The sequence below is a fragment of the Xenopus laevis genome, chromosome 1S (genome assembly GCF_017654675.1).
Source record: "Xenopus laevis strain J_2021 chromosome 1S, Xenopus_laevis_v10.1, whole genome shotgun sequence".
NCBI lineage: Eukaryota > Metazoa > Chordata > Amphibia > Anura > Pipidae > Xenopus > Xenopus laevis.
The window spans coordinates 63,310,055-63,322,329 of record NC_054372.1 but is presented as its reverse complement, the minus strand read 5'-3'; the positions used below and the strand labels follow the sequence as shown (position 1 = coordinate 63,322,329).

Below are 12,275 nucleotides of genomic sequence, written 5' to 3'. Positions count from 1 at the left end.
GAAGAACACACTGGGCAAATAATGCCTACAAGGTCAACGTATACACTACTACAGCAGTGGATACGGAATATATTATTGCTGCCTGAAAAACGTCACTCGGGTGGTGTTTCTGGAGACGGTATTATTATTGATATTTAGACAGAATGTGAACAAGCTCACAGAGCTAGATGGCAGTGGTTTGAAAATGAAGAACACACTGGGCAAATAATGCCTACAAGGTCAACGTATACACTACAGCAGTGGTGGATACGGAATATATTATTGCTGCTTGAAAAACGTCACTCAGGTGGTGTTTCTGGAGACGGTATTATTATTGATATTTAGACAGAATGTGAACAAGCTCACACAGCTAAGTGGCAGTGGTTTGAAAATGAAGAACACACTGGGCAAATAATGCCTACAAGGTCAACGTATACACTACAGCAGTGGTGGATACGGAATATATTATTGCTGCTTGAAAAACGTCACTCGGATGGTGTTTCTAGAGACGGTATTATTATTGATATTTAGACAAAATGTGAACAAGCTCACACAGCTAGATGGGAGTTGTTTGAAAATGAAGAAGAAGAAGAACACACTGGGCAAACAAGGCCTACAAGGTCAACGTATACACTACTACAGCAGTGGATACGGAATATATTATTGCTGCCTGAAAAACGTCACTCGGGTGGTGTTTCTGGAGACGGTATTATTATTGATATTTAGACAGAATGTGAACAAGCTCACAGAGCTAGATGGCAGTGGTTTGAAAATGAAGAACACACTGGGCAAATAATGCCTACAAGGTCAACGTATACACTACAGCAGTGGTGGATACGGAATATATTATTGCTGCTTGAAAAACGTCACTCAGGTGGTGTTTCTGGAGACGGTATTATTATTGATATTTAGACAGAATGTGAACAAGCTCACACAGCTAGATGGCCACTGGGCAAATAATGCCTGCAAGTGCACTACTATTGGTGCACTACTATGAAGAACAGCAAACAGCACTGGACACCTTAAAGAACAGTAAGATAAGTAAAATAAAAAAAAAATTATATGTATATTAAAAAAAAAATATATTCTCGGGTTGGTGCTGCTGAACTACTAGGAGCAGCACAGTAGCACACCAGTCCCACTCCCCAACACTGCTAGACTAATAGCACTTGGCTGTTAAAGTAGCAAAGTAAAACAACAAAAAAGAAAATAAAAGCAGTCCTTACAAGGACTATTGGGTTATTACAGCAGTCAGCAGATGAGATCAGAAGAGATCAGTGCCCACAGCAGGCAGCTACATACAGAGCACTGCAGTAGAAGGTAGATTACTAGCCAGCAAAGCTACCCTAAAATGTCCCTCAAATCCCTGCAGACTTCTGTCCCTCCAATACAGAGCAGTATCAAGTAGATTACTAGCCAGCAAACTTACTATCAACTGTCCCTCAAATCAGTGAAATCACTAGCAGCTCTCTCCCTACACTAGCTCTTCCAAGCACACACAGGCAGAATGAAAAAACGCTGCAGGGCTTCAGTTTATATATGGAAGGGGAGTGGTCCAGGGGGTGTGGGGGTGGTCCAGGAGGGAGAGCTTCCTGATTGGCTGCCATGTATCTGCTGGTCTGGGGTGAGAGGTCAAAAAAAAGCGCCAGGTAAGGCGAACCCAAAATGGCGAACGTCGCGCGACGTTCGCGAACTTGCGGCGGACACGAACAGCCGATGTTCGCGCGAACAAGTTCGCCGGCGAACAGTCCGCGACATCCCTACCCCTGGCCACCAATGTACTATTTTTATACTCTATAGGCCCCTGCCACCAATGTTTTTTTAAAAAAAATATTTTCTGGGGCATTTATCCATTGCTGCTAGTTATACACAGTACTTCTGTGGGAATTTACTTACCCCTATACAGTTTACCTTTAAAAATATGCCCCCACACTTACAGTAATACCGGTACTTTGATTAGCATCGTACACATTTCATACGCATACACTTCAGTATGATGTATTTCATGTCATTATATTTAATGGGTTTTTATCAAAACAGTTGTTCCAGTTAGACACAGTAAAAAACAAAAATCACACAAATCCTCTTTTTTTAATCTTTCTTTGGGTCATGGAAATTGACATCACAGAGAAGAATGCCGCCCATTCAATCCACTGCTTTAAATGTTAAGATTGTCCGAATGCTGAAAAGAGAAACGTTTTCGGGTAACATTAAATAGATCATATTCATTGATTGCAATTCTGTTAGATGTTTGGAGCATTTTTGGCAACACATTGATCAGTACATTTTCCATGATATCCTTTTTCTCTGTAATAATAAAATAGTACCTTGGACTTGATCCTAAGATAGAAATCATCTTTATTAGAAGCAAAACCAGCATATTGTGTTTATTTAATGTTTACATGATTTTCTAGTAGACATAAGGCATGGAGATCCAATCCCGATCATTCTGGATAACAGGTGAGATGTTCTCCAGAAAACTTCTCAAAACCACAGTTGTATATATTCAAACACTATGTTTAAACATCTTTATGACTGTTTAAAGTACAATCTCTGTGCTGAGTTGCTGTTCTGTAGCATTTTTATCTCAAGAAAACAATACTGTTGGCAGTTAAAATCATTTAAAAGCTGAAATGTTTGCCCGAGTAAACCACTACTTTAAAGGGGTTGTTCACCTTCCAACATTTTTTTCATTTCAGTTGGTTTCTGATACTTCACCAGAAATAAAGACTTTTTCCAATTTAGTCTATTATCTATTTTCAATGTATGTCAGTTTTTTCTAATATTGAAGTGTAAATTAAATTTAAGACAGATGACATTTGCCTCTGATAGAGTGTATGTAATCCTAATTACTGGCTGTTGTTGAAGATCATGGCTAATTAACATAAAGTTCTTAGATATTATGGGATTGCAACACCCACAAGCCCTGAAACTTGACCATACAATGTTCCGTACTGGCAAGCTGGGGAAGGGGCATTATGTGAAAAGCAGTAGAAAAAATTCTACAGGTTTTCTTTCCAAGACTCCTGCTGTTTTGCATTCAAATAAGGACCGGGTCTCCTTAAACCCTTGCAGTGTACTCGAGAGCTCTAAAAGACTCAGTAAGAGCAAACTCAGTTTGCAACTGTGATCTGATCATCAATTACCATCAAGTGCTGTGCTTTAGAGACCCACTAAATGAACTTCAACCTAAACGGGTATTTCATGAAAATGAAAATTCTGAAGTGAAGCTTGGATCCCTTCCTAAGACTAACTCCCCAATAACTAATTAGCATCCAGAGTTAGGATAAACTGCATTTAGTGCCTCCATGACATTATAAGATATAATGCAGCTATACGCTTGTGAGGATACACTGGGAACCTGAAGTAAGCATGTATTAAAGATGCCTTTGAAACTTAATATAAAATTGCTCTAAGCACTTTTGCAATCTTCATTTATTAATAGTTTTATTCTATTCATTTATTTAGTTTGTATTAACTGCTAATATAACTTTTGTAACAACAGCAGCACCACATGTTACTGTACAGTCAAAGAGATGTACCTTTAGAAAAAAACAGAGAAGTATTCTTTAGTGATGGGCGAATTTATTCGCCAGGCGCGAATTCGCTGCAAATTTGTGCGATTCGCCACCGGCGAATAAATTCGCAAAACGGGCGTGAAAATTCGGTGGTAAAAATTCATTGGTGTCAAAAAAAAAAAAGTCGCAGTGTCAAAAAAAAAACGGACGCCTGCATCATAAAACGGCCACCGGGGTCAAAAAAACTGACGCCAGCGTCAAAAACGAGACACCGGTGCCGTTTTGCGAATTTTTCCGCCGTTTCACAAATTTTTCGCCGTTACGCAAATTCGCCCATCTCTAGTGTTCTTTGGTGGCTCTGCTCATGAAAGAGTTTAACATCCTCAGATGCCCTTTCCACTCACCTTCCACTCACCAGAGCACCATCAGAACACTTCTCTTTTTTCTTTCTGAATATATACAATGTTGACTGTACAATCAGACTGTAAATTGCAAAAGTGTTTAAAAAAACACCCTGAGCAGTTTTAGGGGGTTATTTATCGAAATCTGAATTTTTCTGATATTTTATTTTAAAAAAAAGTCAGTTAATTTGACCAAAATATTAATAAAAAAAAAGTTCTATTCAATCAGATCGGGGAAAAACTGGATAAAATCGTGCGGAAAGCCGAATTGTACAATTTTTTCCCAAAAAAGAGTTTTTGCCCAATAAGTCCGAAATAGTTTTTTTTTGGGATAATTCCAGCACAGACCACAGAAACTTCCCAATAGGATAGGCACCTTTCCCATTGACTTCTATACAACCTCGGCAGGTTTGAGATGACGGATTTTTGGATTCTGACTTTTTGCATCCTCGGGGTATAACAAATCTTGAAAAAATTATTTTTTTCCCACTAAAAAAACTAAAATGTTTCTAATTTTTAGCATCTGGACAAGATGCTAAACCCCCTAACATTCAAAACTTTAAACATTTACTTTACTTTAATAAATAACCTCCAACATTCAAAACTTTAAACGTTTACTTATTCTTTAAAATATTAGGCACTATGTAAGATGCAGAAAGTAAATACCATTTTCCAGAAAGCAAAAGATCAAATCCTTCATTGATCTTCTGAAAAGGTAATCGGTGCGTCACCAACTTTTCCAGGTCAAATTTTTTTGCCAAGTAATCTGAAACTAATTTTGGAACAGAGTCTTTGGATTTCCAGCCTAGAAACATTGGAAAACAAAGGAAAGGGCTGTGTTGACAATAACTTTTTGAGATCTTGGGGCACTTTTACTAAGCTCGGGTGAATGAATAGAGGGAAAAAAACTCGAATTTCGAGGAGTTTTTTGTCCTCCTCGATTATCGAATTGGCGTAAATTCGAGTAGAATGATTCGAATAGATTGTGCGAAAAAATGCTGCCACTATTCGCCCATTCGATAGTCGAAGTACTGTCTCTTTTAAAAATCATTCGACTGCCTACTTCACCAAATTAAACCTACCGAATTGTTTTAAAAGCCCATGGGAAAGTCCCAAGTTTTTGATCGAATAAAAAGGCATTCCATCGATCATTAGATCGAATGAAAATCCTTCGATCGAATATTCGATCGCTCAACTATTCGCCGGGCGAATATTCACCCATTTGACTATTCGCCAGCGCGTAAATTCGCCCGAATTCCCTATTCGATTCTATTCCCCAGTCGAATTTCGAGGGATTTAACCCCTCGAAATTCGACGCTTGATAAATCTGCCCCCTAGTGTGTGTGTTTGTGTGTGTGTGTGTGTGTGTGTGTATATATATATATATATATATATACAAGCTGGGAGGAATCAAAATGCTGTACCTCCAAGCATAGAGCTTTTCAGTGTGCGACCAGACAAAAGGATCATTGGATCACAGGAAAGAGTTGATGCAGATACTCCAATTATGACTGTAGTTCCATATGCAAAGTGACTGGAGTGTAATGCCGCTAACTGGAAAAGAAAGTGTGAGAATAATATTATACATTTATTTAATTTCACAGAAAAATATCTGGAAAACTACGATTCACTCAAAATCAAATACAACCCCTCCCCTAAAGAAAAAAACAAAACAAAAAAGAAAGCAAGTTACATGTTATGTGATACAGAGTAATAAAAAAGCTAAATTCATACCATAGTCTCAGCGTGGCCAACACATTCAAATGCATAGTCTACACCACCTCCAGTCTGCTCCACAATCACTTGTGCTACTGGTTTATCATAATCCTTGGGGTTTATGCATTCAGTAGCTCCTAGTTCCTTTGCTTTGTCAAATTTGTCAGGATTGACATCTACTCCAATAATGCGACCAGCCCCAGCTATCTTACATCCCATAATGACAGCAAGCCCAATACCTCCTAAACCAAATATGACACACGTCGATCCTGGGTGCACCTGCAATGTAATACATATATATCATTACAACTGTGGCAGTATCCCATAGTCTTTCTGAAGGATGACTAAATGCTATAAAATTCAAGTGGTTAAAAGTTCTATTGATCATTTATGTCTCTAGGCTTGAATGTATGTTCAGCATACCCTGTTTACTTATAAAGGTGAGACAATTTGTTTCAGTTTATCAAATTCTATACTTAAAGGCCATCTGAAATGTAATAAAACTGGTACGGGTATGGCACCCGTTATCCAGAAACCCATTATCCAGAAGGTTTCGTATTACGGAAAGGCTATCTCCCATAGACCCCATTTTATCCAAATAATTCACAGCTTGTACTCGATTTTTTTTTTTTACCTTGGCAGTATTTATTACAGACCCATAGCCAGTGGAGAAAGCACAGCCAATGAGACAGACACTATCCATTGTTGCAGTATCATCAATCTTAGCAACTGCTATTTCCTCAACTACAGTGTATTCAGTAAAGGTGCTGGTGTTCAGGAAGTGGTAGATTTGCTTCCCTCTGCAGGTGAATCTGCTGGTGCCATCAGCCATGAGTCCATATTGCCTTTCCAGTCTGGGAATAAAAAATATATGTATTATTTTGACAAACAACTTTATTTAAAGGGGAAATTCACTTTTAAATGGTTTCTTCATAATTGAAATACATATTTAATTGTTGTTTTGGTTTTTTTAACTTCCTATACTCAATCTTTATTTTCACTGTAAGGTGCCTTACCGGTCTGCTGGCAGGTCACCTGGTCCCTCATAGTTTGTGTCAAAATCGGAAGCATTCCAAGGTGCATCAGAACTGACGTTCACACCTCCATAGTGACACAAGGTACTTTTTACATATTGCTTGGTTATCATGTTCAGTCTTATCTCCTGTTGTCAATGTCGGACTGGCCCACTGGGATACCAGCAAAACTCCCGGTGGGCCCAGGTGTCAGTGAGCCCTCTTGCTTCTAAACATTTGGCCTATTTGGCCATTCCTTATTTTTATGAGAACATAAAGGCAAAATAGATGGGAAAATTATTGCAGTATGTAAAGAAAAGAGTCTAGCAGAACAGAGGTTGAGTAAGGAGAGGAATAAAATATTAGAGAGTTGGCCCCTGGGTAAAGTTTTTTTTGGTTAGCCCCTGGTATAAGGTTTTTTGGTGGGCCCCTGGTGTCTCAGTCCGACACTGCCTGGCATTTCCTGATTACTTAAGAAGACTTAATCTGTTTTTGACCTGAGTTTTCATTTACAAACCTTCCTGCCTGCCCTGGACCTAATCTGTCAACTCCGCTTTTACCTAACCCTCATGATATTTGCTTACTCAGCTGCAACTTTCACGTTCTCGGAAACCTTACACAGTGATGGGTACCTTTAGACGCACAGATGAACCCTGTGGATCCCGGTGTTCACCGACGCCCTTTTGGGGCCCCGGGCTTTCGGCTACGGGAACCAACAAGGAAGTGCGTAACAAGAATCAAGTACGTAAGCGAGGTACCGGCAGGGATTTAGAGAAGACGTAGTCAGAATCAGGCAAAGGATCAAGGCAGGTGACAGGAATCGGAGTCACAAGTCAGGCAGAAGTCAAAACCAGTAATTCAAAACAAAATCCAAATGCTTCAGCAGGAACAGAAAACTGAAACCAGCTTGGGCACTGCAAAAATGGAAAACTGGTCTTTTAAAGGGGATTTTGGCGCCAAAATTCAAATTTCGCGGCCACTGATGACATCATGACACAACCAACGCTGGCGAAGTGACGCCGGTGTCACTTTAGGGAAGATGATGTCATCGCCAAGCGCTCCTGCGCCCCGAAACAGAGGAAGAGAAGCGCCGGGAGGTAAGAATAACAAGAGATCGTTTGAAAAGTGTTGTGTAGCACCATTGAATAAATTTGGGATCACCCAGTTTGCTGCAAGTACAGGTATTGGCATTCTTCTTTAATAAGAATACCAAGAGATCTCCCAGTGCACATACAGTACATCAGCTCTCTCCGGCCTCTCTCCACTGCTGTGCTTCCTGTTCCAATATTAAGACAAGCCTCCAGCTAGTGTGATGGGTAATGTGGGTCTTGATTCACCTAAGAACTGGCTTGACATTCACAAGTAAATTAATCAAAAACTGATTTTTAGGCTACTTTTTTAATATGTTATATTGAGACTCCTTCCTATTAACCTTTCAAGTTGACTTACAAGTTACTGGTTTCTAGAGAACGAATACCCAAGAGTATTAAAATAATATTTTCCAGTTCCGTCCAGCGCAATTGCACTCTCTGCACTAGTGATGCAGCCTCCCCCGGACCCTCTCTGCTACAGGAAAGGTAAATGTAAATGAATACATGCAGTGTTTATTGGGTTATGATATGTTAGTAGTGTAAGACAGCAGTTGTCTCTGCAGGTCAGTGCTAGCAACCCTGTCAACACACTTCCTATAGTCACCCAAGTTTGCTGATTCTAAATTGAGCCAAAAGTCTGGTATTAGCAGTCTAATAATGCAAATAAGTCAGAAACCATTAAAACAGTACAGTAAATTGCAAAAAATGTCTAGTAAAAGATTCTAATAAGTTTAAATTAATATTTTTTTTGGGGGGTTAGGTCCTATTTAAGAGATCTGTAAAGAAGAATTTTACATTTTACAGGTGTGGGATCCTTTATTCCAAAGCCTGTTTTCAAAAAAACTCTTAATTACAGGCCATCTAACACAGAAACTATTTTAATCAAAAAATAAAAATGATTTCCTACCTTTTTTCCCTCTCTTATAATAAAACAATACTGTAGAATTTGTACTTCATTCTTACTATGGGTTAAATATAAAATAGAAACATGTACAGTTTCTTACTTAAAACATTTATTTGTGCATTTCATCCACAGTAAAAATTCATATTAATAAATTCAAGCAAAGCTTTTAGCAAAACAACTCATACAAGGATTGGTGGATACATTTATTGAGGTGCTGCTATCTTTACTATTTGAAAAATAGAGCGCGTCTTCTCTCCCTCTTTCTACTATTTTTAGCAAAACACACCACAATGCAGGGATTTGAGTGGGTTTAACTTATGAAAATCCTAATTAAGGAAATATCCCTTATCTAGAAAACCCAATATCCTATTTATTACGGATAATAGATACACCTCAGTAAAGAAAAAAAAATATAATACTTACTTGATTGTGAGGCATCTATTAGCCCTTGGATCCTTACAACACTGACACTGTCCACATTGAGGTGTGACAAGTGGAATGACTTTGTCTCCTAAAGAAAAAAAAGCAATGCTAAAGAGACATAATATTTGTATAAACCCTTTTAAGCTGTTTTAAAAACACTTGACTGTGGCCTCTGTGACTACAACTCCCTTACAATGGGGCAAAATAATTGTTTATTTAATAAGAAAAATAAAACGAAAATGTATCATTATAAATGGTGCTTAGTTATGCGAGTGAAGCTTATTTTCTTACTGGACTGGCTGCCACTTGTGGTATAACAAGACAATCACAGGACTAGAAGTTCATTCTTACTGTATTCAGTAATGTCTATGTATTCAAAACAGCATTTTGTATTCATTTCTGTATAAAGGATATATATATATTTTTACATACCTGGCTTAATGTCTTTCACACCTTCGCCAATGCTTTCAACAATACCAACTCCTTCATGGCCAACAATAACTGGGAATTTTACAGATGAAAATTTCCCCTCAATTGAATGGTGATCTGACCGACAGATACCTGTTGCTATCATCTAAAAAGTGTATACAGTATAATAAAATGCTTGTATTGCCTCCATAACTGTGATATTTGCATGGTTCCCAAATAATCTACTATTCTTATGATCTATTAACTCAGGATTCTCCTGAATATGAACAGATATGCATTTTTATGTATTTTTAGCAAACTATGTCAAAGAAACTTGCTTATAAAATAGTTAAACAAACGAAGGCAGCGAAGTAAATTATTAAACTTAGGTTGGATGCTCTGTACATACTTAGAAACTCAAGTCTCATCAACAGCAATTTTGGAAGCCTTATTTGATAATATTGTTTAATTTCAACCTTCATAAGATGAAAACTTTTTGTTCCTGTACTCAGGGGGTGCTGATGTGATTTCCAGAAAAACCTTCCATATAGTAAATGGAAGAATTATTACCTTAATACGGACTTCATGGGCTTTTGGGGGAGCAACTTCTATCTCCTCAATCGAAAAGGGTGCATTTTTTCCCCAAGTCACTGCAGCCTTGCATTTGATAACCTGAAAAAGATATATGGGGTATTTTAGGAATGTGTGTGCATTGTGCAATTTGCAATTTTACATTTTAACTCATAATGCAGCATTTCCCCTCATAATTGATTCTATTGTAATTGTGGCCACCATGAATGCATCTTATGCATATAAATGGACACAGATGATCATGCATTTTGCCGCAAATCAGGTTAAAGCTGCATCTCGCATTTTCAGAGTAAGGGTTGCTTCTCTTCCAAAATATGTTTACAAAATGGTGTTTGCATCCAGTGCTCTGGTCATAAGTCTGATGCACCTATTGAAGCAGCCCACTGTGGGAGCTGTGCAACTGCCACCAGATACAGGGTGCCATTAGCTCCAAGGCTCTCCAGTGTCAAAAGGCTCAGTGGTGCACCATTCATTAGAAGAGGCAGGATGTCTCATTCAAAACTATGTGGAAGTTCAGGAGCATTTTTCAAAACAAAAGCAAATGCTTCAAGGCTTGCAGGAGATTGTGCAGGTTTGGGCTAATTGTGGGTTGGTCTGGGTGTGTAACAATGTATCCTCAGTTTTTTTTTTTATTATTGGGATTCCATTCTACTTTTTGGCAGGGCCCTCAGTCCTGTGCCCCAGGTGAGCAATAATTGGGGCGCCTTTGGAAGGGAGGGCTCTGCTAACTTAATATTATAGAACCCCCCATCAGTATTCCTGAGGGACAATGATATTGGCAACCAGATAGCATTTTAAATTGCAAGTCTGGAAAAAAATAATAGAAATTAAAAAACAAAAGATAGCTTAGAAAAGAGCAAAAAAACAAAGTTAACTTTCTTTAAAATTTTTGAAGATGTTTGATTTTGAGTTGTAGACTTTTAAAAATAAACTCTGAACAGTAACACTTGATTTTCACGATTGCTATCTTAAAAATCTCAATAACGTAATTGCATAAATCACACCGAAATCACTTTCTACTACATTTATTTTCAAATACTTTCAATCAATTTTTTTTCTCAAAACTCGAATTTTTAAAGTAGCTTGAATTTAGAAATTACACCTCCCATTGACTTCTACAGAAGCTTTTCAGTTGTTAGCGGCCACGTATTTTTTTATTTGAGTGTTTTTCATTTGATTAATCTTGAAAAGAATTTAGTATCCCATGAATAAACTCGATTTGTGCACTTTGAAGGTGAACAGGAAAAGAAAATGGACAGGGAGGAATAAGCCAACTACCGTTACTGTATTTCTTTCTATCCCATCTCCTTTTAAAATACAGGTGCGGGATCCGTTATCTGGAAACCTGCAATCCGGAAAGCTCGAATTACAGAAAGACTGTTTCCCATAGACACCATTATAATCAAATGATCCAAATTTTTTAAAATGTTTTCTTTTTTCTCTGTAAAAATAGAACAGTACCTTGTACTTTATCCAAACAAAGATATACGTAATCTTTATTGGAAGCAATCCCAACTTATTGGGTTTATTTCATGCTTACATGATTTTCTAGTAAACTTGAGGTATGAAGATCCAAATTACGGAAAGATCCCTTATCCAGAAAACCCCAGGTCCCAACCATTCTGGATAACAGGTCCCATACCTGTATTGTTAACATATTCATGGATGCCCTACTATTCAAATACACTGGCAGCTGTGACTCAAGATTCATGCTTTACTCTCTAATGCGAGTTGAGGTAACATAGCTATCTGAACTGTAAAAAAAACTGAGCACAATTTACTTATTATAAATATACACTTACTTGTCCTGCTGATTCCATGTAGTTTTCACTAGGCAATGATAGATTTAGATTCTCTTTGTTATATCACACATAATATATATACTTTTTAAAGGTTTGTTAGCATAAAGTTAATTATTTAAAAGAAAAAAATAACTCTAAGAAACCTTTGGACAGATATTCTAAAAAAAACAAGCTAAAGTTTACAAAAACAGAATTTGCCCTAAATGATTGTCTGAAATGTTGTGTTTATTAACTCAGTGATATGGACACCAAACACATGTAAATCAGTTAACAGAGAATAATTAAGAAAAATGAAAAAAGTCCTTTAAAATCACTTTCTCTTGCCGATCTTCCCACAGTCTCTCAGTTGCACAAAAAAAGTATCCAAAAATGTATATGCAGATCAGCCCCTACGGCAACAGAGAAATAAACAGAAAAAAATATCGCAAT

At 37.7% G+C, this 12,275-nt stretch overlaps 1 protein-coding gene across 2 annotated transcripts; it reads right to left on the bottom strand.

Moving 5' to 3' along the window:
- Positions 1-1,976: 1,976 nt before the first annotated feature.
- On the bottom strand, positions 1,977-11,924 carry adh7.S (alcohol dehydrogenase 7 (class IV), mu or sigma polypeptide S homeolog). Of its 2 annotated transcripts, NM_001093434.1 has the most exon segments (9): positions 1,977-2,161; positions 4,565-4,703; positions 5,323-5,452; positions 5,633-5,893; positions 6,249-6,468; positions 9,046-9,133; positions 9,478-9,619; positions 10,024-10,125; positions 11,847-11,875. In NM_001093434.1, coding segments are annotated over 9 exon segments (1,137 nt in total). In that variant the 5' UTR covers positions 11,865-11,875; the 3' UTR covers positions 1,977-2,124.
- Positions 11,925-12,275: the final 351 nt, after the last annotated feature.

What these genes read in the sequence shown, in the direction of transcription:
- adh7.S (XM_041575634.1), bottom strand. An exon ending in CCCATGAAGTCCGTATTAAG is followed by an intron (nt 9,620 to 10,023) that starts GTAATAATTCTT and finishes TACACTTTTTAG; the next exon opens with ATGATAGCAACAGGTATCTG. An exon ending in CTGTAATAAATACTGCCAAG is followed by an intron (nt 5,894 to 6,248) that starts GTAAAAAAAAAA and finishes ATTACATTGCAG; the next exon opens with GTGCACCCAGGATCGACGTG.